General features: G+C 57.3%; 2 protein-coding genes across 6 annotated transcripts; one reads left to right on the top strand and one right to left on the bottom strand.

Moving 5' to 3' along the window:
• Window positions 1-19,752, bottom strand: XAB2 (XPA binding protein 2). 5 transcript variants are annotated; one of them, XM_073319279.1, is made up of 19 exons: window positions 19,524-19,750; window positions 16,690-16,838; window positions 16,070-16,193; window positions 15,123-15,320; window positions 14,466-14,600; window positions 13,844-14,008; window positions 8,275-8,419; window positions 7,723-7,874; window positions 5,556-5,675; window positions 4,912-5,043; window positions 4,349-4,480; window positions 4,004-4,117; window positions 3,519-3,681; window positions 2,846-3,036; window positions 2,111-2,233; window positions 1,709-1,880; window positions 1,488-1,614; window positions 951-1,066; window positions 600-751 (listed from the first exon to the last, which is right to left on the bottom strand). In XM_073319279.1, the coding sequence occupies exons 1-19, from the start codon at window positions 19,581-19,583 to the stop codon at window positions 690-692; spliced, it is 2,580 nt and encodes an 859-aa protein (XP_073175380.1). In that variant the 5' UTR covers window positions 19,584-19,750; the 3' UTR covers window positions 600-689. The 5 variants fall into 5 exon arrangements, with proteins under 5 accessions (XP_073175379.1, XP_073175382.1, XP_073175381.1 ...); XM_073319278.1 differs by lacking the exon at window positions 951-1,066 and having other exon boundaries at window positions 1-751; window positions 19,524-19,752; XM_073319281.1 differs by lacking the exons at window positions 951-1,066; window positions 14,466-14,600 and having other exon boundaries at window positions 1-751; window positions 19,524-19,752.
• Window positions 19,732-23,992, top strand: PET100 (PET100 cytochrome c oxidase chaperone). The gene is made up of 4 exons (XM_073319300.1): window positions 19,732-19,996; window positions 21,608-21,694; window positions 22,447-22,479; window positions 22,839-23,992. The coding sequence occupies exons 1-4, from the start codon at window positions 19,970-19,972 to the stop codon at window positions 22,914-22,916; spliced, it is 225 nt and encodes a 74-aa protein (XP_073175401.1). The 5' UTR covers window positions 19,732-19,969; the 3' UTR covers window positions 22,917-23,992.
• Window positions 23,993-25,754: the final 1,762 nt, after the last annotated feature.

Here is a 25,754-nt window from a genome sequence, read left to right on the forward strand (position 1 = left end):
TTAAGGTTAGAAAAAAACATTTATAGTCAAACACAGCAGCTGGGGGGGGGGGGGGCAGCACTCCCCCTCTCCCTGCACAAGAGCCAGGGCATGGCTACCCAGCCTACAGCACCCCATGGGCCAGGACACAAGCCCGCACTCAGCCACAGCAGCAGTAGGGGGAAGAGCACCACATGTATGGCTTATCCCACACACTAGCCCATGGAGCCCAGCTGGAGGGGGCAGATAAACCCCAGCTCCTGGGATGGGCCCCAGGGGCTCTGCCTGCTACTTCCCCACTTAACAAGCCTGGCTCCCAAAGTGCTTCATGAGGAAGCGGGCAGGTGACAGGGCAAGGGGCCAGTAGCTCAAGGACAGGCTGGCTCCACCCACTCCTGCCAATGGCCCAGAGCAGGGTCCTCCCCTCCCTGCCCTGGGCAGCAGCCAGCTACTTAGAGCTACAGCACTCCTGCCCTGCTAGGAGCCAGGGCCACCCAGCTCCAGAGCCCACAGGGGAGGGATAGGGCCAGAACTCAAGGAGCCTGCTTGGCTTACAGGGACAGGAAAACTAAGGCAGCTGGGTGCCCTGGGTGAGGGGCACACGGCTCCAGCCCAGCAGCTCCAGGCTGGCCCAGGAATCAAAGTCCAGATCCCTCTGCCCACAGTCCAGGAGTAGAGCAGGATCCATGGTGCCCGCTGGCTGCCCCAGCTCAGTCGGCCTTCAGCCCCCCGAACACAGCTGAGGGGACGCTCTGCTGCTCCAGCTGCACCTCTGCAGGGAGAAGGGGAGGGTGGGTCAGTGGTGAGCCAGCACCTGCCTCCAGCCAGGAGACAGACTCAACTATGCCACACCCAGTGCCCAGCTCCTACCCATCTCCCATCCTCAGCTTAAGAGGGCAGGACATATCCAGCTACACTAGGCTCCTCCCCCAGCCAGCCCCCCAGTCGCAGCTGTACACCCCACCCCTTACCATCAGGCTCATTCTCCTCGCTCTCATCCCCCTCCTCCTCGTCCTCATCAATGTCAATCTCGTCAGGGTTCACCTGCCTGGAGAGTGCGGCCAGCTCACTGCGTGACGCATCGCTCCTACCAACATACCAGGGGGGAGGGAGTGAGCCAGGGGCTGGGCACCAGGGAGCCAGCTGCTCCAAAGGCAGTCCTGGGCCCCCACTGTCCCCACCCCCATCGATCCACAGCTCCCCACATGGCTCTAGGCCTAAGACAGGCTCCCCGCAATGTGCAGGGGCTATGGCTGGCTGTGCCCTGGGTGCCAGCCCCAGCCAGCAGGGAAAGGGTGAGGGCAGTACCCAACAGGGAGGGTGGTTGGGGGTTACGGGCTCAGCTGGTGAGAAGTCAGCCCAGGGCTGTACTGGCTCTGGGCAAGGGGCATATCAGAGCCATTGCTGGCTATAGGGCAGGGGAGCCAAGCCCCAGCATGCAGTAGGGCCAGGTGCCCAGATGCATGCTGGAATATGTAGTCTCCACAAGCTGCCCTATCCCCACAGACCTGACAAAGAGGATCTTCTCCTTGGACCGGGGCTTGTCCCGCTCTGCCTCAGCCGCCAGCTGCTCTGCCCGCTGCTCCAGCAGCTTCATGTCATCCATGCCACTCTGCCCCGGCGCCAGGTCTGACACTGGAACCAGAGAGCAGGGTGAATGCCAGGGACACCTCTGTGTGGGGTATAGGTGCCCCCAAGGCTCCCACCATGCAGGGGGCAGGTTGCTTACCAGTGCCTGTGGCATTGCTGGAGACTTTGAGCATCTGCGAGGCCATGAAGTTGACCTGGGTGTTGTAGGTGGCTTGGACGCTGCGTTTGATGCGCAGCATCTCCCGGATCGTGTCTTCGTTCCCGTGCCGGATCTCAAAGTCCTTCCATGTCTGCCAGAAGGAGCCTGTGGTCTGGGGGTGGGGGGTGAGCCCAAAGGGGGTGAGCCTTGCAGTCCCCAGCCCCATGGCCTGTCCTACCCATCTCCCAGCCTTCTCTAGGGCAACTGATCCCTCTAGCAGGGCCCAACACCCACCTGGCTGGGAAAGGAAGCCTAGGGACGGTAGTGCCAGGGACCAGACTGTAGGGGACAATCCCGGCCCCAGCTCACTCTGCCACCCAAAGTTGCCCCTGGGGCCCTTACCCGGGGGTCACAGATCTGTGAGCAGTAGGAGTAGATGGCCCGGGCCCGGTCGATCTCACCCAGCTTGCACTCCATGTCGGCAAAGCGCTGGCACATCTCGCGGGCGTGCTCGTCTGACAGCACCTGCGGGGGAGACCGGAGAGAGTGCCCCTGAATCCCACCAGCCCCCATCCCCACTCCTCCTCGCCCACCACCAGCCCTGACCCCAGAGCGCATCCTGGGCGGATGGACCTGACAGCATGCTCCCCTGAATGCCCTGCCCCTGACCCCACCTGTGGGTGGGGGAATCCGGATGCCATGCAGTGTGCTCCCTGCAGGCTGGGGCTCAGGACAGGCTCCCCACTCCGAAGATCCCGGGTTCATGGCTTCACAGCCTTGGGTGCAGAGTACCAGGGATGAGGGGAGTGTTTGGGGTTTGGCCCGGTGCTCTCTGTGCCCATCTCTGCCGCCCTGAGCGTCCCTGTTACAAGAAGGCAGCGCTGCCCTTTAGTGCTGGGACAGGGGGTGCAGACCTCAGCCAGCCCACGACTCTCTGCCTGCTGGATGGGTCTAGGGCTTCTCAGCACCAGCCCATGGGATTTGGGTGCAGGAGGATGGGAGGGGTTTCTGCTACTGAATGGCAGGAAGGGGCCTAGGACAGCCCAATGTACTGGCACACAGGGTTGGGGGCAGTGCTCTAGGCCCATGGGTGAGGGGGAAAGGGGAAACCTCTGCCAGCCCTACCCCCCACCTCACCTCAATGGCCTTCTCATAGATGCTGCGGGTGTGCGTGACCCCATAGATCTCGGCTGCCCGCTTGATGTAGATGTTGTACATCTCATACTGCTCTGAGGGCTGCACGGCCCGCGTGGCCCGCTCGTACACCGCCATGGCATGCCGCGCCAGCCCGAACTCCTCCTCCAGCTTGGCATACAACAGGTAGATGGCTGCAGGGACAGGGTGCGTCAGGGGCTGGCTGGCATGGGGTATGACTGAGGGCCTTGGTACAGGGTCACCAGGCCACAGGGTGACTCGGAATCACTTCAGAAACCTGCAGCATCCCTGGGGCAGAGGCAAAGCTGGCTGACGGGGGCCAGGGGGAGGGCCCTGCAGAGGGTCATGTGTGTGAGGGGGAAGCAAAGGTAAAGCCAGCTGGTGGGGGGCTGCGTACGGGGGCGCTGGCCCTGCCACAGCCCAGGATCTCAGGCCCTCTTTGGCACACAGCAGTCTGTGCTCGAGTCCACATGGAGCCGCAGGGCCCGTGGGGCTGGGCTCCCCCCGTTCAGCATCCCATCCACCAGGGCTCCCCTCAGCTTGGTGACAGGACTGGCCACCAGTGTGGGTGGAATTCTGGCCAGAAAGAGCCACTCGGCAGCTGATGCCAGGATGCCCTCATACCGGGGAGCCAGGAACCCCTGCCCCCACGTACTCTTGGCGTATTTCTGGGGGCAGCCGTCCAGTGCCTGCTCGAAGAGGTCGCGGGCACGCTCCAGCTTCTTGCCACCATAGCGGTCGATGAACTTGGTCAGGTAGGTGTTCCAAATGTCGTACACATTGGGCCAGCGGAACAGGGAGATGCCCCTCTCGTAGGCCTGCCGAGGGAGGAGTGTGAGCATGGCTGCCCGGGTCCCCCTGGAGCCCTCACATCTGGCAGAAGTTCCATGACCCCCCCAGGAGCAATCGCAGCCTCTCCCCCCACCCGCACATTAACCCTATAATCCCCATGGAGCCACCTCAGAGACCCTCTGACCCAGCCAGCTCTGCACCCCTCCCTCGCCAGGCAAACGCCTGCCAATCAGGGGCTCTCTGCCAGACCTACCCACCAGTTCCCCCTCACCCATACCCCAGCTCTGCTTCTTGGAGCCCAGCTAAATCCCACCCTCCCTTGTCCTTAACAGTGGAACTCCCCTGCACCTTGAAGCTCTCCTCGAAGTAGGTGTGCTCCTCCAGGAAGAGGGCGTAGTTGATGATGATCTGGGGTGTGGCGATGCGCAGGTCCAGGATGCGGTCATACACCGCCTTGGTGGACTAGGAGAGAAGACCAGGCGGGCAGCAGTATTAGGTGGATTACGGTAGGGGCTGGCATGCTGCAGGGATCCAGTGGGCCCAGCAGGATGGACAGGGGCGGCTGAAGGCTGAGCCTGGCGCCATCCCCAGTGGAGTCCACCCCCCGCAGTTCCTCTGCCGGAGAACAGCTAGGGCCCGGCTCCTTGGCCTGCCGCCAGGGACCTGACCCCTGAGAAGGGTGGGTATCCTCACCTTGAAGGTGCCCAGGCTCTCTTCCAGATCGGCCAGCATGGACCAGACCTTGAGGGACTTGTACACGCGGTTCTGGACGGGCTCTGAGGCGTCAAAGTATTCTGCTTTCCTGGCTGGGATGGCCGTGGCTTTCTGTGGGGCAAGAGGGGAGCACGCTCAGTGGGGCAGCAAACCCTGTGCCCAGGATTTCACGGCCAGCAGCACACAGGGCAGGGAGGGCCATTCAGGGACCCATGACATCCCCTGGCAGGCGCTACGTAGACAGCTTCTCACCATCACTCACTGAGTCCACAGCAAAGCATGGCCCACACTCAAACCACTAGACCACCTGCCCCTCCCACAGCTGGAAGTGGAACCCAGGAGTCCTGGTTCCTGCCCCACCCCACCCCTCCCAGAGCTGGGAGCGGAACCCTGGAGTCTGGGCCTTAACCTCAAGATGTTCCTCTCTCCTCTACCCACCCAGGGCTCTCCAGCAGCCTAAGGGATGGTTGCCTGGCACTTGCCCTCGTACCCCACATTGCCACTCCCATCAGCCCCCCTATACCCAGCAGGGCTGGGCTCACCCGGAGGATGCGCAGGGCTTGGTCATAATTCTCATGGCGCAGCTCCATCTCCCCATACTCGCACCAAACGCAGGCTAGGTCGTCCACCTGCTTGAAGTTCACCTTGGTGGCTTTCTCAAAGATGGTCCTGGCCTGGGCAAGGGGACGGAGGCAGAATCAGAGGGAGCACAAGTTGCTCCCCCCAGGCCCCGACCAGCCCACTCCCCTGAGCTCTGGCAGGAACCCAGCCCCTGCTCCCCGCCTGGCCCCAGGCCAGCCTGCTCTCCTCCAGCCAACCTGCTCCCCTGAGCTGTGGCATGAGCCCGCCCCACTCCGTCTCCCAGGCTTCGGCAGGGGTCCAGACACAGTGCACCCAGCCAAGCAGAAATCCCTCCCTCACAGACCCCTCTGCCCTGGCTTTCCAGGGTTGGCATTAATGGGGATTCTGCGCAGACTCTCTCTCCAGGTGCTTGGGCAATGCTCCTGCCCAGTTTAACCCCCACTAGCAGCCACTGCTGGGATCATGAGTCCTGCTTGTGTGATGCCCCAGGAGGAGGGTCCTACCACCCCGCACCCCACCCTCCCGATGGGTCCCCTGGGCCAGGGCAGGGAGAGGAGGCAGCTTCTTTTGGCTGTTCTCATTCCATGCCCCCAGCAACACTCACATCCTCGATCTGCCCATTGTCTTCATAGAACTTGGCAAAGGAGACCCAGAGTGTGTGTGTCTTGCCGGTGGCCTTGAAGGGGTCCACGGTCTGCACGGCCTCCGTGTAGGTGTTGATGATCTGTGAGGGCAGGCGGGCACCAGCGTTAGATCCAGCAGGAGGAGAAGGGCACGCTCTGCTGAAGGCCTTTGACAACAGAGCTGCTACAGCAGGGCCCACACAGCCCCTCCCCGTGCCCCAGAGGGGTGCCTTCTAGGGGTGAGGGTGGAGTTCAGTCTCCCTTGAGACTTGACTTGAGACTCCCTGGGGCAAGTTAGTCTTCCTGGTGATCTCACAGAACCCAGTGATGAGGAAATGGACCGAGACCTGCCCACACTGCACAGGCATGCAATGGGAGCAGCTGTCAGTCATTCCCATCCTGGACTGGAACCTGGGCCCTATGCCCTGGGCTTGAGCCTGGATCAGCACCAGTGACACAGCGCCTCGCCCTCGTCCCCTGCCCCAGCCTCCGCAGCCAGATCAGAACTGGTGCCTGTAGCCCATTCCCTGTGCCCCAGCTGTTCTAATGCTCTGGAAAGAGCCCCAAAGATGAGCTAAGTCCTTGCTACCCCACTCCTTGCACAACCACCTACACCCACTGCCAGATGGGTCGAAGTGGGAATAGTTTAAGAGTCCTGCTCCTGCATCAGTTTCCCAGCGAGTGGAAGGGGCCTGGTTGCTCTCAGGGCAGGCTAGGAGATGGATGCGAGGGCCTTATTCCCCACGGTAGTGGAGCATCTGAGACTCCAATGGGGACCCCAAATTCCAGGCCATTGACACCTAGCACCCAAGGACCTAGAGATGGATTTCCCCGTCTCTCCTTAGGGAAGCTGAGCAGCAGCCCCCGCAGCTGGAGATCAAAGGGCTGCTGAAGTCTGAGGTGGAGGGACCAGGGCTGGCTGCTGGAAGGAGTCAGGGACTCTCGCTTGGGGTTGACCAAGGAGGCCAGATGGAGGGTCAGATAGAGCCTGAACAAAGGGGCTTGGTCCAGCTCGGCTGGGCTCTGGGCTAAGCAGGAGGGTCTGTGCTTTAACCTCAGTGCTCTGGGCTGACTACGGACTCCCCATGCTGCCTTTGGGGTTACTGTTCTGACAACGCTGTGCGAGCATCGCTGCCAATGCTGGGTGAGGTCATGAATTCCCCATGGGGGTCTGTCCCCGTGGGACTCGCTGAATGGAGCTCGCGGGGTGACGCATGGGTGCGGAAGACCCAGAGGCCCAGGCTCCGGAGGCGGTGAAGCCATGGGGCTTACCCTGGAGGAAGCACGACAGCCTGAGGGGGTCTGGCACATGGGAAGGCTCCTCCGAGAGACTGTTCCAAAGGTGGGGCTGTAGCACTGATCCAGTGAATACACTGGGCTCAGGTCGGGGTGAAGCCGGTGCAGTGAGGGAGCCGTGCACAGCTGGGAAACGCACTGACCCTGCCTGGGCCAGTAGGGCCCAGGGCAGCGCCAGCTGCCCAGCCTACCTCTGCATAGCACACCAGCCCCACACCCCCACTACAGCACCCCCTAGGGCGGCCCAACACGCTACATAGCCAGCAACTCTTACCCCCTTGGCTTCCCAAGGACGCAGCTACCACCCCCATCTTAGAGACAGGTACAGAACAATGGTGCCACTTGCCAGAGAGAACAGTGAGTGTGTGGCAGTACAGGGAACCCAGGTGTCCTGACTCACCCGAACCACTCGCCAGCCTCTGCCTGGGGCTATTTCCCAAGCAAATCCCACCAGAGGGCTCAGCCATGCCAGGCTGGGCTTTTCAGAGCTCTGCAGACAACAAACCTGGTGTCTCAGCCTCCCCCGAGCCATGAACCCCATACTGAGCCACGCTGCACGAACTTGTGCCCCAAGCCCATCACACTACACCGTGCATCAGCCTCGTGCAGAGCAGATTAGAGGGGGAGATCAGTCCCACACCAGAGATGGCTGCATCTCAGCACCAGGCACAGGATCCCTGTAAAACCAGGCCCCATGTGCCCCACACCCCAGAGGCAGCTGTACCTCTGCCCATCTCCCCATTCCCCTGGGATGCCAAGGGGGGGGAAGGGGCACATCAGGATGAGAAGGCAGAGCCTCAGGGCGAGTGTGTGGCCCCCGGCATGCTCCCCCGGGGGATGGGCTGGCCCTACCTCTCGGGGCTTCCCCTCATAGAGCTTCACACGCTTGTGCCACTCGTGGACATTATGGGGGTTCTGGCGCAGCAATACACTGTTGAGCAGCAGGGGGCGCCGTGTGATCAGCTGCTCAAAGCGAGCCAGGCGCAGCTCCAGGTCCACATCATCTGTAGGGGGAGAGGCACAGGCATATTAGCCACTGCCCTAATGTCCCTGCCAGGCCCTGGCCCTGGCCCTCCAAGAGTCCCGAGTCCCAGCTCCCCATTCCCCTCCCAGAGCTGGGACTCGAACCCAGGAGTCCCGACTCCCAGCTCTCCCATTGGGCCTAGCAGGGTCTTACTATCCTCCTCCCCTTCTGAGCAGTCATTTGTGCCTCCCATAAAGAGCAATCACCTGCCAGAGCCTGGAGGCCAAACGCAGCCCTGGTGTAAGTGGTGTAACTGCAGAAGTCAGTATTACCTCCTTGCCCCCCAGCGCCACACTTGGGGCTCTGCCTCCCCAGGCTGACCAATCCCTGCTTAGGAGTGCTGCATGGTACCTGCAGGCAGGGCCCAGTCCCCCACTCACCCTCCTCCTCCTGCCCCAGCTCAGAGGTGGTCTCCATCTTGGCTGCGATCATGCTCTCCTCGAACTGGGCGTAGCTGTCAAACACTTGGGTGAAATCCCGCACTGTCATCACCGTCTGGATGGCCTCCTCGTACACATCCCGGGCCTGAGACACATGGCACCGTGAGCAAGGCCCCAGGCTCCCTGCCCCACAAAGGAGCTCCCCAAGCTAGCTCCCAGGAGAGAAATGGGAGCTCCGGCCCCTCCACCCTGATAAGCCTCCAAAGGGCCCTTGCCCAGATGCAGCAATCTATGGGGTGGAGGAGTGGATACAGGGATCCCTTGCCTGGGGCTGTTTGGTCCCTTGCCCGGTATTGAGATGTGGCTGCTCCTGGGATGGGGTGCAGCAACTGTTGTAGTAGAGAAAGAGAGCCTGGAGCACTGGGCCTGGTGCAAAATTTAAGGCCTGAACCCAAGGCTGTGAACCAAAGTCAGGCCATGTATTAAAGTAAATGCTCACAAGGTGGCTGTTCACTATATGAACTTGGCAAAGCTGTTGCTAGTGGAGGCCCTAGATATTTACAAAAATGTATCTTAGAAAGCAAGTACAAATACACAAAAAAATAGTACAAAATCAAATGGCTTGACAAATCAATCAATAAGAGTATTTTGTCCAAAATACAAGGAAAAAGCAGAGGTAACAAACAGGTGTCATAAAACACGACAGGTGCTGTGTAAGTTGTTTGTCTCAGTCTATAGATGTCAGGGGACCTTGCCTTAACCCTTTGTGCGGCCAATCATAGAATATCAGGGTTGGAAGAGAACTCAGGAGGTCATCTAGTCCAACCCCCGGCTCAAAGCAGGACCAACACCAACTAAATCATCCCAGCCAGGGCTTTGTTAAGCTGGGCCTTAAAAACCTCGAAGGATGGAGATTCCATCACCTCCCTAGGTAACCCATTCCATTGCTTCACCACCATCCTAGTGAAATAGCGTTTCCTAATATCCAACCTAGACGTCCCCCACTGCAACTTGAGACCATTGCTCCTTGTTCTGTCACCTGTCATCACTGAGAACAGCCGAGTTCCATCCTCTTTGGAACCCCCCTTCAGGGAACTGAAGGCTGCTATCAAATCCCCCCCTCACTCTTCTCTTCTGCAGACTGAATAAGTCCAGTTCCCTCAGTTTCTCCTCGTAAGTCACATGCCCCAGCCCCCTAATAATTTTCACTGCCCTCTACTGGAGACACTCCAATTTGTCCACATCCTTTCTGTAGTGGGGGGACAAAAACTGGACGCAGTACTCCAGGTCTGACCTCACCAGTGCTGAATAGAGGGAATAATCACTTCCCTCAATCTGCTGGCAGTGCTCCTATTAATACTGTCCAATATGCCATTGGCCTTCTTGGCAACAAGGGCACACTGCTGACTCATATCCAGCATCTCGTCCGCTGTAATCCCCAGGTCCTTTTCTGCAGAACTGCGGCTTAGCCAATCAGTCCCCAGTCTGTAGCAGTGCATGGGATTCTTCCTTCCTAAGTGCAGGACTCTGCACTTGTCCTTGTTGAACCTCATCAGATTCCTTTTGGCCCAATCCTCCAATTTGTCTAAGTAACTCTGGACCCTATCCCTACCCTCCAGCATATCTACCTCCCACAGTATTCTTGCCAGCAAGTTAAAGTAGTATGGGCTGGATGAATGGACTATAAGGTGGATAGAAAGCTGGCTAGATTGTCGGGCTCAACGGGTAGTGATCAATGGCTCCATGTCTAGTTGGCAGCCGGTATCAATTGGAGTGCCCCACGGGTCAGTCCTGGGGTCGGTTTTGTTCAATATCTTCATTAATGATCTGGAGGATGGCGTGGATTGCACCCTCAGCAAGTTTGCAGATGACACTAAACTGGAAGGAGAGGTAGATACGCTGGAGGGTAGGGATAGGATACAGAGGGCCCTAGACAAATTGGAGGATTGGGCCAAAAGAAATCTGATGAGGTTCAACAAGGAAAAGTGCAGAGTCCTGCACTTAGGATGAAGAATCCCATGCACCGCTACAGACTAGGGACTGAATGGCTCAGCAGCAGTTCTGCAGAAAAGGACTGAGGGGTTACAGTGGACAAGAATCTGGATATGACTCAACGGTGTGCCCTTGTTGCCAAGAAGGCCAATGGCATTTTGGGATGTATAAGTAGGGGCATTGCCAGCAGATCAAGGGACGTGATCGTTCCCCTCTATTTGGCATTGGTGAGGCCTCATCTGGAGTACTGGGTCCAGTTTTGGGCCCCACACTACAAGAAGGATGTGAAAAAATTGGAAAGCATCCAGCGGAGGGCAACAAAAATGATTAGGGGACTGGAACACAAGACTTATGAGGAGAGGCTGAGGGAACTGGGATTGCTTAGTCTGTGGAAGAGAAGAATGAGGGGGCATCTGATAGCTACTTTCAACTATCTGAAAGGGGGTTCCAAAGAGGATGGATCTAGACTGTTCTCAGTGGTGGTAGACGACAGAACGAGGAGTAATGGTCTCAAGTTGCAGTGGGGGAGGTTTAGGTTAGATATTAGGAAAAACTTTTTCACTAGGAGGGTGGTGAAGCACTGGAATGCGTTACCTAGGGAGATGGTGGAATTTTCTTCCTTAGAGGTTTTTAAGGTCAGGCTTGACAAAGCCCTGACTGGGATGATTTAGTTGGAGATTGGTCCTGCTTTGAGCAGGGGGTTGGACTAGATGACCTCCTGAGGTCCCTTCCAACCCTGATATTCTATGATTCTGTACCTCTCCCCCCAGTTTAGTGTCATCTGTGAACTTGCTGAGGGTGCAATTCATCCCATCATCCAGATCATTAATAAAGATGTTGAACAAAAGCAGCCCCAGGACCGACCCTTGGGGCACTCCACTTGATACCGGCTGCCAACTAGACATACCATTGAGCCCAATATGGCCAGCTTTCTATCCACCTTATAGTTCATTCATCCAGCCCATACTTCTTTAACTTGCTGGCAAGAATACTGTGGGAGATCATGTCAAAAGCTTTGCTAAAGTCAAGGAATAAGACGTCCATTGCTTTCCCCTCATCCACAGAGCCAGTTATCTCATCACAGAAGGCAATTAGATTAGTCAGACTTGCCCTTGGTGAATCCATGTTGACCATTCTAAGGGAGAGCTGAAATTCCTGCTGCAGACTGAGCCGCTCCTTGCCTCGGGCACTCACGGGTTAGTGTGCTTGTAGCTCTTATGGGACGCTAGGACTTTGCCTTAAGAGCAATAAACCTGGCCGAGCACCTTTGTCACCAAACCATGCCTGTGGTCTTTCTTTAGAAGTAAGATCGGGGGCTGCTGAATCCGCAGCTGCGCTATCTGCTAGTGCTGATAACACCTGATCTCCAAGAACAAAAGCACTGAGCAACTGTAACAGCTCAGCAGCAACATTCCTCTCTTCCACACTGTTTAATAGTCACATGGCAACACCACACAAAGGGAGATGATTCAACACTATGGCGCTAGGAACCTTAGAAGTCCTCAAAGAATCAATCCTGAAGCACTTGCATGAGAGAAAAGTGATCAGGAACAGCCAGCATGGATTCACCAAGGGAAGGTCATGCCTGACTAATCTAATCGCCTTTTATGATAAGATTACTGGTTCTGTGGATGAAGGGAAAGCAGTGGATGTATTGTATCTTGACTTTAGCAAAGCTTTTGACACGGTCTCCCACAGTATTCTTGTCAGCAAGTTAACGAAGTATGGGCTGGATGAATGCACTATAAGGTGGGTAGAAAGCTGGCTAGATTGTCGGGCTCAACGGGTAGTGACCAATGACTCCATGTCTAGTTGGCAGCCGGTGTCAAGTGGAGCGCCCCAGGGGTCGGTCCTGGGGCCGGTTTTGTTCAATATCTTCATAAATGATCTGGAGGATGGTGTGGATTGCACTCTCAGCAAATTTGCGGATGATACTAAACTGGGAGGAGTGGTAGATACGCTGGAGGGGAGGGATAGGATACAGAGGGACCTAGACAAATTGGAGGATTGGGCCAAAAGAAATCTGACGAGGTTCAATAAGGATAAGTGCAGGGTCCTGCACTTAGGACGGAAGAACTCAATGCACAGCTACAGACTAGGGGCCGAATGGCTAGGCAGCAGTTCTGCGGAAAAGGACCTAGGGGTGACAGTGGATGAGAAGCTGGATATGAGTCAGCAGTGTGCCCTTGTTGCCAAGAAGGCCAATGGCATTTTGGGATGTATAAGTAGGGGCATAGCGAGCAGATCGAGGGACTGATCGTTCCCCTCTATTCGACATTGGTGAGGCCTCATCTGGAGTACTGTGTCCAGTTTTGGGCCCCACACTACAAGGATGTGGATAAATTGGAGAGAGTCCAGCGAAGGGCAACAAAAATGATTAGGGGTCTAGAACACATGACTTATGAGGAGAGGCTGAGGGAGCTGGGATTGTTTAGTCTGCAGAAGAGAAGAATGAGGGGGGATTTGATAGCTGTTTTCAACTACCTGAAAGGGGGTAGTTCCAACTAGATGACCTTCTGGGGTCCCTTCCAACCCTGATATTCTATGATTGGTTAGAGGAGACAGAACAACTAGAGACACTAACTTTGGGGGAATGCAGAGGGTCAGCTGGAGCATGCTGGATTGGGCCTGGACACTGAGGTTAATATCCTCACTGCTGAGAAACACGTCATGGGCTCATCAGTGACTAGGTAGCGTTCTGTGAGTTGTTTAATCCCTGCTATATTCCACCCCAGAGGCAGGCACACTCCAGAACCAGGACAGTGATCCCTCCAAAGATGTGCTTTGGGCTCCTTCCAGATGACACTGGCTAGGCAAACAGGAGCTACCCCAGTGCCTGAGTGAGCAGGGAAGCCCAGCTGCTTTCCATATTGGGGTGATGAACTCAGACTTCCTGCATCCCTGCTGGGCTGGAAAATTCCCCCGCATCCCTCTGCAGCCAGGGAAACTCTGTGGGAGCCAGGAGGGGGGGCTGTGAGGAGCTCCCCCAACCTGCTTCCCTTCCCCATCCCCCCAGACTGCCCTGGTCTTTGCATTACCCTCCCAGTCCTCCCCAGGCACTTCCCTCCCAGGTCCCCATGCTTCCCCTGCCCCGCCCCCACCCATTTCAGGATCCAGTTCAAATGTCACCCACCCTGCTTCAAAACTCCTCTGAGATTCAGCTCAACCATCCCAGACTCCCATAACCTCCCCACAACGAATCACCCAGTACCAGCTTCCTTATGGCCCTTACGGCTGTTGCTAGTGAGAGAGCCTTCTCCCATGCAGCTCCTGGATCCAACCCTCAGGTGGAGACTTCCTTATCCTCTCTCGCACTCCACCACACCTGGTTTCTCTGTCTTCTCAGCTCATGATTCACTAACCCTTTGGGGGCCCACGCTGCATGCAGCCATGCAACCTCCTGGGTTGTTGCTTCCCCAGGACCTTTAACCCCTGTGCCCACCAAATTAAACACCAGCTTCCCCTTGCAATGGGAAAGCCTTTGCCAGCAGTTAGTACCACTCACAGAGCAGCCTGCATGGAACAGCGCCCATCCCTAAAAGCTCCCAGTGCTGGCCTTGCCCACCCCTCAAGGTACCTTCTCAAAGTGCCCGCTGCGGATGTAGTAGTCGGCCAGGGAGCACCAGAGCTTGCCCAGCTGGTCGGTGAAGCGGGTGAGGCCTCCGCGAATGATGGCCCCAACATTGAGGGACTTCACCTTGTCAGGATTCTGGGAGATGAGGTCACAAAGCTCATGCCACAGCTGGAGGGAAGACGAGACATCAGGCAGCAGGGCAAGGCTACACAGGCCACTCAGCACCCACAGGGAGCTCCCAGGCCCAGAGCCCATCTAACCCATCCCCCAGGACTACTGTGCCCACGTGGGAGCACACAGCATGACAGCTATTCCAGATCCTGCCCTGGGCAGGGTTTGCACATCTGAGCCCATCCCCTCCACTTCCCAACACGCTGGGGCCTGGGCTCCACGCTGAGGTCTGGTACCCAGCCCCCCTGCATTCACTCCTGCTGCCCCACCTGGCACATTCCAGGGTGTGAGACCCCCTGCATAAGGGAAGTGTTCTGAGGGACCAGCAAGGAGGCTGGGGCACAAGCCGTCCTTAAGGGGAGGGAGCAAGAGGAGCTATTAGCAATGGGGTGGATGACTGGCACAGCTGCCCCCTCAGGAAGGAAGCCTCGCTCTGGCAGCATGGGCACCTCACCTGGTAGTTGGATTTCCCCTCCTTGGAGACGAACCTCTCGTCATTGACCACAGTGGCAAGGCGGAGGGCAGCCTCATCCAGCCGGTCAATGGAGCGCAGATATTCGATGTACTCCTCAGCGTTCTCAGGGCTCAGCTGCATCACACACAGCGGGGATGAGCATGCCTGGCAACCTAGCACTGCCCATGCTTTTGCAGGTTAGCACTGCCTCCCTCTGTGCCACCCCCAATCTCCAAGCACTTCACAGTTCACTAGCCCCACTCTGTGAAGGGAAACTGAGGCACAGAGAGGGAAGTGATTTGCTTGAGGTCCCACAGCTAGCTGGGGCAGGGACAAGCAGAAGGCCAGTGCAGAACTTTGGGTGTGAACCCGGGATTGGGAGAGACAGGTTCAATTCCCTGCTCTGGCTCAGCCTCCTTGCATAACCCTAGGCAGGTCACTGAGCCAGTCCCTCCAATCCATTTGCCTCCACTGCAACATACCCTGCAGCTGTGGGCGGGGTTAGGGCTGGATCTTGACCCTTTGAGGAGCAGAAGCTCCAAGGCCTTTGTTCCATTGTTGTGGATCCACTGTGCAGAGACACGCAAACCCAAAGGAGACTGTTCAAAAGGGGGCAGCTCAACAAAGAGTAAAGATCAGAGAGTCTGGTGCCCTTACCTTCAGGTACCTGCGGTAGACTCGCACAGCCGTCTCGGGCAGGGGGTACAAGCGCACAAACTTCAGGTAGAGGGGCCAGATTCGATGGTGCTGCGTGATGGGCAGTGCCCGGAGTGCCCGGTCAAAGGTCCTGCGTGTGCGGGTGATCCGGCACTGGTCCATGAGGAACTGGCAGTAATCTAGCCAGATCCGAGGCATCTGACAGTTTAAGAGGCAGGACTGCTTACCAGGGCAGGACCACAGTGCGGACCCGACTCCTCCTATCATGGTTATACTGCCATGCTGTTGCACAGCTGTCCTTAAGGACAAAACCCCTTCTCCCTAAGGAGGGAAGCCCTGTCCCCAACATTGTGGGTACCTCACCTAGTATTTAGATTTCCCCTCCTCCCTGTTTGTTTCATTCTGGCCGGTGCAATGGGCAGACAAGGCCCTGGGGGTGGATCCTCAAGAGAACCCTACAGAGCCTTGTGCCTCAAAGTTGCTGGTTCCAACCCACCCCAAGGCCAGAAGTGACTGACAGCCACCCATGGCGTTACACAAAATAAGCTTGCTGGCCCCAAGGCAGCTTCCTGCTGGCCCCCACCAGCCAGCTCATTAGCAAGCTGAGCACAATGAGGCCTGGTCAGTGCCAATGCACGCTGGCTAGTGATGGCACAGGGGAACTGGCCCCGTGGCTGCCCAGGCTATGACCATTCTGGAGACACACATGGGATTCAGAGCAGGCAGGCAGAGGTCTAAGGTGTGGGGGGAGTTCATGGTTGGTGATGAGGCCCAGGACACAAGGGGCCCGTGATTGGGTGATCTACAGCCTGGGGCAGGGGCTGTCCATGGTTGGGGACAGGGCCATGCAGAAAGCCTCAAACAACCCTGCCCTCATCAGATAGTCTTCATCTACCACCGTCAAGCCCAGCAGCTTTGCTGCTCATCTGTCCCAGGCCTCCCCATACCTTGTGCATGAAGACGAGGGCACGTTCATGGCAGTTGTTCACCTCCTCATAGCCAGGGTCAGTCACACACCTGTTCTTCACCTGCTTCCGGCGCTGCTTAAGGTAGTTGTACCACAGCTTGTAACTGCAAACACCATGGAGTTGTCACTATCAGAGGTTTCTTTAGCCTGCACTCCTGTCCTGGCCCTCACAGAGCCTCCTGCTGGGAGAGGCTAGGCATGTGGTAGCCGGGAACTGCCCATATCCGGTGCACCTGCACTTCTCTGCAGTGCTTCCCCCATGAGATCACAGCAGTTGTGAGCTTCTAAAGGGTATGTCTACACTGCGATGATGTACATCATCTAAAGGGTATGTCTTTAGATGTACATCATCTAAAGGGTATGTCTACACTGCGATGATGTACACAGAGATGAGCTGCCTTCGATCTAGCGAACCTGAATAACAGCACAGGCTTTACAAGCGAGCCCACAAGCCTGGGTATGTACTCGAGCGGCTAGCTTCATTGCCATTGTTATTGAGCTCGCTAGCTCAGGAGTGTATACACACGCTCCTGTCACACCTCTTACTGCAATGTAGATATGCCCAAAGAGTTCTCCATGCCTTTGCTCCCAGCCACATACCTGCCTGGCAGCTCCTTGAGGGCTCTCTCGTAGATCAGGTTCAGCACATGCCGAGGGGCGTTCTGCTTGAACTCAATGTAGCGGATCCAGCACTTGACAGAGAAGGGGTTGCGCAGGATTTCTTCCTCGTACTGCAGATCCTCCTCCTCCTGCATGTGGGAGGAAGGGATTAGAGGCAGAGCCCAGGCCTCTCCTTTATGCCCAGGAACCTCTGGGCACTAGCAGCACCGCTTCCAAGACTCAGAGTCCGTTTAGTAGCGAAACCACCAAGGGAATCCAAACTTTTAAAGAACTCATTTTCCTCTATTTATTGCAACCTGTTTCCTTGTTCAGTGTTTGCTCCCCCCATGGTGGCAGCCTGTTTTGTTAATATGGGGCTGGGGATGCAAACGTACTGGTTTATTATTGTAGGGTTGCCTAGAAGGGCCACGGCTTTGCAAATGTTGTTTTGTCACTACAGGGTAAGGTTAAGGTTACTACAGGGTTGCTCAGGAAAGCTAGTACACTGGTTGTAACCTGTACACTGGTTGTTATTACAGAGCTGCACACACACTAGCTTGGTATTGGAGGGTACAATGAAAACCAGACAGAGAGCCAAACTGAGATGTCGAAGGCTGACCCTTGCACCGCAGCTCCAGGGCTAAGGCCTGGGGAAGGAATCATGGCACAAGAGTTGCTCCAGCAATGACAGGCATGTACACTTGAGGGTTCCTGAGTTTTCCAGGGTCCAACTTTGGAAACCCAGAGCTCTGCCTGGATGTGGCCGATCAAACCCTTCCTCGCACAGTGGGGAGGCGGACATGGGGACCCCAGGCTGGTAGGGGGCAGGTCTGAGTCTATGGGAGGCAGCGTGAGGTCCATGGAAGGTTAGGGAGCAAAGCTAGGTCCATTGTGGCAGTAATGGCAAGGGCTCTGGGTCCATGGAGAGTTAGGGGACAGGGCTGAGTCTATGGGGGCAGCACGGGGGAGGGGGGGCTCTGGGTCCATGGAGAGTTAGGGGACAGGGCTGAGTCTATGGGGGCAGCACAGGGGGGCGGGGGGCGCTCTGGGTCCATGGAGAGTTAGGGGACAGGGCTAAATCTATGGGGGCGGCACGGGAGGGGGGCTCTGGGTCCATGGAGAGTTAGGGGACAGGGCTGAGTCTATGGGGGCAGCACAAGGGGGCGGGGGGCGCTCTGGGTCCATGAAGAGTTAGGGGACAGGGCTGAGTCTATGGGGGCAGCACAGGGGGGTGGGGGGGCTCTGGGTCCATGGAGAGTTAGGGGACAGGGTTAAGTCTATGGGGGTAGCATGGGGGAGGGGCTCTGGGTCCATGGAGAGTTAGGGGACAGGGCTAAATCTATGGGGGCGGCACGGGAGGGGGGCTCTGGGTCCATGGAGAGTTAGGGGACAGGGCTGAGTCTATGGGGGCAGCACGTGGGGGGCGCTCTGGGTATATGGTGAGTTAGGGGACAGGGCTAAGTCTATGGGGGCAGCATGGGGGAGGGGCTCTGGGTATATGGAGAGTTAGGGGACAGGGCTGAGTCTATGGGGGCAGCACAGGGGGGTGGGGGGGCTCTGGGTCCATGGAGAGTTAGGGCACTGGGGGACAGGGCTGAGCCTATGGGGGCGGCACGGGGGGGGGGCTCTGGGTCCATGGAGAGTTAGGAGACAGGGCTGAATCTATGGGGGTAGCACAGGGGAGGGGCTCTGGGTATATGGAGAGTTAGGGGACAGGGCTGAGTCTATGGGGGCAGCACAGGGGGGTGGGGGGGCTCTGGGTCCATGGAGAGTTAGGGGACAGGGCTGAGTCTATGGGGGCAGCACAGGGGGGTGGGGGGGCTCTGGGTCCATGGAGAGTTAGGGCACTGGGGGACAGGGCTGAGTCTATGGGGGCAGCACAGGGGGGCGGGGGGGCTCTGGGTCCATGGAGAGTTAGGGCACTGGGGGACAGGGCTGAGTCTATGGGGGCAGCACAGGGGGGCGGGGGGGCTCTGGGTCCATGGAGAGTTAGGGGACAGGGCTAAGTCTATGGGGGCAGCACGGGAGGGGGGCTCTGGGTCCATGGAGAGTTAGGGGACAGGGCTGAGTCTATGGGGGCAGCACAGGGGGGTGGGGGGGCTCTGGGTCCATGGAGAGTTAGGGGACAGGGCTGAGTCTATGGGGGCAGCACAGGGGGGTGGGGGGGCTCAGGGTCCATGGAGAGTTAGGGGACAGGGCTGAGTCTATGGGGGCAGCACAGGGGGGTGGGGGGGCTCTGGGTCCATGGAGAGTTAGGGCACTGGGGGACAGGGCTGAGTCTATGGGGGCAGCACGGGGGGGTGGGGGCGCTCTGGGTCCATGGAGAGTTAGGGGACAGGGCTGAGTCTATGGGGGCAGCACAGGGGGGTGGGGGGGCTCTGGGTCCATGGAGAGTTAGGGCACTGGGGGACAGGGCTGAGTCTATGGGGGCAGCACAGGGGGGCGGGGGGGCTCTGGGTCCATGGAGAGTTAGGGGACAGGGCTAAGTCTATGGGGGCAGCACGGGAGGGGGGCTCTGGGTCCATGGAGAGTTAGGGGACAGGGCTGAGTCTATGGGGGCAGCACAGGGGGGCGGGGGGGCTCTGGGTCCATGGAGAGTTAGGGCACTGGGGGACAGGGCTGAATCTATGGGGGCAGCACGGGGGGGGGGGGGCTCTGGGTCCACGGGGAGGGAGGGGGCGGGGCTGGGTGTGAGAGGCGGGGCTCCGTGGCCACGGGAGCCTGGGGGCAGCGAGGGGTGGAGTCAGAGGGACCCCAAGGGCGGGGCGAGCCCAGGCCGAGGGGCGCTGTAGGGTACGGTGGCCTGAGCGGACATGACGCGGCCGGGCACTCACGAAGAAGAGGTCCGGCTTCCCCCCGCCAGCGGCCACCGGCGTCTCCTCCAGCTCCGGCATCGCGGCTACACCAGACCCTGGTCCCCGCACGCAGACCCCGACAGGCCCCAGCGCGCGCCGGTGACGCAGGCGCCGCGCCGCGCCGCGCCGCGCTCTCCTAGCGTCAGGGGGCTGCCATCTCGCGGGGACACCGCTTATTGGCTAAGAGGGCCGCACTTCCGGTGAAGCGCCACCTTCAGGGACCACTTCCGCCCAGGCGCCATCTTTACTCCGGCAATCGGGGAGCGGGGCCCTCCTTGCCGAGTCCTTAACCAATGACCGAAGCTGATGCTGCTCCTTGACCATTAAGCATCACGTTTGTTGCGGTGTGGCGGCGCGGAAGCTGGCGGCTCCTGGGGCCCTGAGAGGGGGCGGGCGGAAGTAGGAGCTGAGGCGTAGCAGACAGGATGGGGGTGAAGCTGGAGGTGTTTCGGGTCAGTGGCAGAAGGGGGCGCAGAGGGGCGTGGGGGGCTGCTACAGTCGGAGTAGGGATAGAGAGGCCCTGTAGGGTACATGATGGGGCTGGGGCAAGCGGTGGGGGGTGTCTGTGGTTGGGGGCGGGTCCTGGGGCAAGTGGGGGTTTGTGGTTGGGGGAGGGCCTGCTGTGTTCCCCGCAGGGGCTGGCTCCCTAGTAGGTGTCTGCCCCGTGGTGGCTGCTGTTGCCACCTCTGCCCATTTGTCCTGTCAGACCCATCTCATTGATGCTACCCATGGGTGCCCCCCCCACCCCACCCCCTGGCCTGGTAGCCCAGCGCGAGCTCTGCCCATGACCCCCTCCCACTTGGGGGCCCAGCCTCTGCCCATTGGTGCTGGGCTGGGCTGTCCTGGTACCAGGGTGATGGGTGTGATAGAAAGACTTGACTAGCTGGAGCTGAGGGGCCAGCATTGAGCGCCTCTGAAGGGAAGGGGTGCCCAGGGCTGCCTGCTTGCTGTGGGGCAGGGGACAGAGGAGATTAAAAAATTAAAATGGAAAACGCTCATTAGAGGGCATCCCAGAGAAGCAGCAGACAGGCCTGCGGGTCAAAGCAAATACCCCAGGTTGCCAGCCTCAATCTCTGGCAGCTCAGCGGCAGCCTTGAAGATGAGGCAGCCCATTAGTAGAGTGGCAGGATCCAGCATGGCCTGAGACAATGGGCAGCTCAACAGGAGGGTGGAGAAAGTCTCCCTGCCCTTTTACCCTAGGAATGGTGTGCCTTTGTGGTAGGAGAGGGCTGGGACTCCACCATCATGGGCCTGAGAATGGGGTGGCCTTGCAGTGGGTTAGCTTGGTGGCAGCAGGTTTACGGGGATTCCCCCATGCGCTCACAATTTGCTAAATTTTTAGCTCATAAAATTTTAAGGCACTGTTAGCAAGTGTATAAAATGTCTCTGTAAAAAACATACAGCCAGGTCCTTCCTCATAAGGGGAAAATGCTTTGGCAATAGCCTTGCAAAATGCTGTTGGTCCAGACACATGTGAGGATCATCTAAGCAGATGTCTAAGCTATCATTAGTTATTGCATGGACCCAGAAGAAAGGAAGAGACTTTAAAAGAAAAGACACATGCACACAAAGTTCCTGGACCAATACATTTTAATGTGGCTTGATCAAAGCTAAGGTCTGGTCTACACTGACAACTAACACTGGCTTAGCTATGTCAGTCAGGGATGTGAAAAAAACCCATAGCCCCTAGTGACAGAGCTATGCCCACAAAGCCCCCAGTGTAGAGGCAGCTATGTCGATGGAAGAGAGCTTCTGTAAGCAGAGCAAATGTTGTCTCAGGAGTTGGTGTTCCAACACCAGCAGAAAAAGTCCTGTCACTGTACGTTCCGTCTGTGCTTGGAGCTATGCTGGCCTAGGGTCTGTAGTGTGGATGTAGCTGAAGTGAAGCTACACTGAGTTCATCAATGCCATGTGCTTTGCAGGGGCTTTGCTTAATTGGGCTGTGTAGTACCTGGGATTTCACTCAAGGCCATCCTTGTTTAAGATGTTTAAATGACGCAGCTCAATTCAGTGTTCCACTTAATTTGGGCCACATGTTCCCCCTTTCCTCTCTTCCTTGGCAGATGGTTCTGTATTTGTCCTTCCCCGTTGCCATGTTCTGGATCTCCAACCAAGCGGAGTACTTCGAAGAATATGTCATCAAAAGGAAGGTGAGCATGGTGTTCTGCTCTGGGAGGAGAGTGCAAGCTAGTGATTCATGCAGGTACTGTGATTCAAACGATCAATAAACCCTTCTGTTTTACGCTGGCTGCGTATCACTCCAGTCCACAGAACAGGGTTGCATTATTCCCTTTGGGAGTTGAGACCCCTGGGGTCCAGAGCAAGTGGACTCCCTGAAGGGGCCCTCGGCGAGAAACAGGTGTGCTAAGGCTCAGAGAGGTGCGGCTCCAGGAGGTGGAGGGGCTTAACCCCCGAGAGAGAGTGGACCCCCGAGAGGAGCTGTCTCACTGAAGGGGGTTCCCCCCATGGACCGCACAGGGCCAAGAGTGGGCACGACCTGTGAGTCCGTGACAGGTACTGTGGGGGAGGACTCCAGGGTTGTTTCCAGCTCTAGGAGGGTAGTGTGGGCTAGTGGTTAGAACAACGGTGGGATTCAGTCAGAGCTCATGGCGGCGGGGGGGGGGAGAGTTTGGGGTGATGTCTGGAGAGGGCGTTTCCTAGAGCTGACCAGACAGCTGCACGGGCTTTGTTTGCCATGACCTGCTTCTTCCCCACCTCTGATAGGAGAGAGACCTGCCTAGGAGCTATTGCTAAGGGGGATTGGGATGGCAGACATCCCAGCAGGCTCTGTTGGATCCATTTCTCCTTGTCATCTGTGCTCTAGCTCCCCTGCTGGGTAAGACTGGCCCTGGCACCCCCCAGCTGGTAATCCTCACAGGTGCCTACATTTCTGTTTCCACAGAGGGAGATCTACCCACCCGATGATGACCGCCAGGTGAGTGTGCTGCCCCCCCATGACTCAGCTGGGGTTTGAAGAACAGCTTGCCCAGCCCCTAGAGGTATGGGACGAACATAAGGGGCTCTGTGTGTCCTTCCTTCCCCACCAGTAAGAGATTAATGCTAACCTGGTGAGTTACAGGCTCCATTAGCTGCAGCAGCATCAGGACTGGTTTCTTGAGTCACTCTCTAGTGGTTAGAGGGTAGCAGGATCTCTCACGCCTCCATCAGCTGTGCATCTGGCTCTAAGGAGACCCAGGAGGGAGATGGAACCCGTGGAGTTGTGGTATGGGGGCAGGAAGCAGGTGAACAGTAATGGTTACTGACCCTGAACCGTCCCCTCTGTTTGTACCTCAGAGGAAGGAGCTGGAAGATTTCAAGGAGCGGATGCGGAAGAAGCATGAAGAACAGCTCCTGCGCGCGGCCCAACAGTGATCGCACTTCATGCCCCCTGAGCTGGAATGAGGAAGAGGGGAGCATGGCCTGGAGGGGGGGAAGTACACCCCTCCCCAACACACTGCTTTACACACCTCCAGGGGAGGGAGGATGCAAGTCAGCACCAAGGGGCTGTTGGGGATGCTGACCCCCTGGCACTGGCATGGCTGCAGTCAGCTGTCCTCCATGGAGAACTCCAGGCCTGTGGGGTGAAGGGAGCTCAGATATGATGGCAGGGGGTTAATTGTAAATAGAGTAATCTGCTGTCTGCTCTCTTGGGGTGGGTTGTGGGGCTTCGCACATGCTCGTTAATTAATCCTCACAGCCCTTCTGGTCGAGAGGGGAAGAGGCTCAAAGGGAAAACGGCTTGAGCAAGTCCCTTCTCTTTGCTGTACCTCAGTTTCTCCACCTGTAAGAGAGGGCGGTGAGGCTGAGTTAAGAGTAAAGTGCTTTGAGCTGCTTGGCTAGGAGGTGCCAGGGAAAGGCGCAGTGTTGCATGAGCAGTGCAGGGGTTTGGGACCAGTGTCAGGCATGCAAGCTTGATACTGAGAAGATGGGTTTCACCTTGTGGTGTTTTGAATTGGTAGCGAGGGAGGCGGGAAGATGGAGCCCTTGCACTGGCTGGCAGCACTCAAGGAGAGGATGGTGGGGCCTGGGCCAGCAGGATTATGGAGCCTCTGGAGAGAGGGATGGGCCGACCCTTTGGAGAGCACAGTGTGTTCCCGCTCCAGGAATGAGCCCCTGGGATTGCCCTGGTGCTGTCTGACTCCATGGTCCCCTCCCACTTGGACCTGGCTGGACTATGTGGCTTTTCCGATCTCTGCTGTGTGTTGTCACATGTCCTGCTCAGACCCAGCATTCGTGAGTAGGTGAAACCCTGCTCCACTGTGATTCTGCTAAGTCTGGCTGGCTCCCTTGACTCTGTCTGGGTGGGGCACAATGTGTGGAAAAATCTTGCAGTAAATGCATCCCCCCATCCCCTGGAGGCACTTCCTCTGCATGTCTGTGTCCTGGCCTAGCCAAGCTCTTGCTTGAACTGACTAATAAAATCCTCTACCATGAGGTCATGTGCTGACCCCCTTTGCCTCTGGGCTGGTCTCTTTTGGTCTCATCTCAGGGTTGGAGGCATGTCCCCTGGTGCAGCATCTTCCCCCTCACCTCCCTATCTTCTATGGCCTGAAGTCTCTTACTCTTGTAGCCTGTCTCCAGTATTAGATGCCCAAAGGTCCCATAGGGCTGTGTCTAGCACGCTGTGCCCTGGGGCCTGCGCCAGGGTTATCTCCGATGCGATGCACTCCAGGGCTTTGGCCTGACTGGTTGTAAATGTGCTGAACAGTGGGGCTTATAGGAACCTTCCTGTGTGTGTGCTCCTGCCAGTCGTTGGGGTCTTGAGACATGACGCAGTGTTAGCCCCTCTGCACTACAGTTAGCGACTGACCAGCTGTTTGGATGTGGACAAGTCACTTGACTTTGGGCTCCAGCAACAGCAGCTGCCCTCCCCCTCCCCATGGGAACAGAGCAGATCCAAGGCAGCACTGTCTGCCTGAGTCTGCAGGCAGCTCTGCATAATTCCAGTGTTTGTGGCAGGCCTTTGATATGTGGTTGGGAAAAAAGTTAGGCCCCACAGGTTAGGGGGTTGTCTTTGCTTTGTCCAAGGAAACCCCATTCTGGTCTGGCTGAGCTATAAATGTCACTTCCCTTTTCTCGCTCACATTCCCTAGCAGCCTGCCAAATTAGTCACTGAATGTGAATGTTTCAAAGAGCTGGGCTCACGCTGCACTGCCCTGGGACTACCTCGGTGTAGCTGTAGCAATGTGCAGTGAGGGGAATATTGGGGATGGGCTACCACCTGCCAAACTTGGCACATGGACCCAGTATCCCACCTCAGGGGGCACCACAGAGAGCAGGAGCTCTCCCAACTCTTGGGTGGGGGCAGAAAGAGGTAGGGGTTCTCCCAGGAAAGCCATGACCCAGCACGTGGCACCAGATGCCCATCTCCCCCCTAACTGGGGCACTCCATGGAGAAGGAGCCGCCCCCCCTCACCCCCCTGAGAAGACAGCTGGGATGGGCTCAGCTCCCAGTACCAACCCATGGTGCCTGTGGCCTATCACCTCTGTGGGCTAACAACCTTCAACTGCTGCCAGCTAATGCTGTTAGACCTGTAACTCCACCAGCGGCAGTCTGCTGCAATGCTGAAGGTTCAGCTCTAAAACCCTGCTGATGACACAGAAGGGGGCTGGGGTGGCAGTTCTGGTTGCACAGAATAGAATTTGTGTGATACCCTGATTTTCCTTTTAAAAAACCCTAGGAAGTTATACACCAAAAATGATGGTAAATGACCCTTATTAAGGTTGCAAAGTCAAGCAGTTGAAAGTTAGGAGATGCCAGATTTACAGTTGCTTGCTCCTGTCATTTGGCTCTGTTGGGGGTGTGCATGTTAGTACAGTCTTTAATTTCGTGATCACATAGTGGGTTTTCCACAGGACCCCCTGCCTTATTCAGGGCACAGGCTGGACCCGCAAAGGCACAGAATTAAGGCTGCACAGGTAACCTGCCGTTTCCTAATGAACATGTGCTTGACATTATAATCTACATAATGTTTGTTAACAGCTTTCTTGTATGTAATAATAATTAGCTCTGAGACATGTGAACTGCCCCATCCACACCCTTGCATTGTTGACTCTGAAACCTAATGACACCGGAAGTGTCAATAGCATTAACTATTTCAGTGGCTGCTGATCACCTTGGCAGAACCTTCCAGCTATCCTGGGGGTTATGGGTGGAATGGCGGGGTTGTGGGTGGAGCCATGCCATCCCTCCCCCACACATGAGGGGCC

The sequence above is a fragment of the Lepidochelys kempii genome, chromosome 20 (assembly GCF_965140265.1).
Source record: "Lepidochelys kempii isolate rLepKem1 chromosome 20, rLepKem1.hap2, whole genome shotgun sequence".
Taxonomy (NCBI): Eukaryota; Metazoa; Chordata; order Testudines; family Cheloniidae; genus Lepidochelys; species Lepidochelys kempii.

Excerpts from the sequence above, each read along its gene's own strand:
- XAB2 (XM_073319278.1), bottom strand. The coding sequence starts at position 19,583 with ATGCCGGAGCTGGAGGAGACGCCGGTGGCCGCTGGCGGGGGGAAGCCG. Across the intron at positions 7,875-8,274 it reads GCTGGGGCAGGAGGAGGAGG|ATGATGTGGACCTGGAGCTG; the intron begins GTGAGTGGGGGA and ends CTCCCCCTACAG. Across the intron at positions 1,881-2,110 it reads CACAGATCTGTGACCCCCGG|ACCACAGGCTCCTTCTGGCA; the intron begins GTAAGGGCCCCA and ends CCCCACCCCCAG.
- PET100 (XM_073319300.1), top strand. The coding sequence starts at position 19,970 with ATGGGGGTGAAGCTGGAGGTGTTTCGG. Across the intron at positions 21,695-22,446 it reads AATATGTCATCAAAAGGAAG|AGGGAGATCTACCCACCCGA; the intron begins GTGAGCATGGTG and ends CTGTTTCCACAG. Across the intron at positions 22,480-22,838 it reads CACCCGATGATGACCGCCAG|AGGAAGGAGCTGGAAGATTT; the intron begins GTGAGTGTGCTG and ends TTTGTACCTCAG.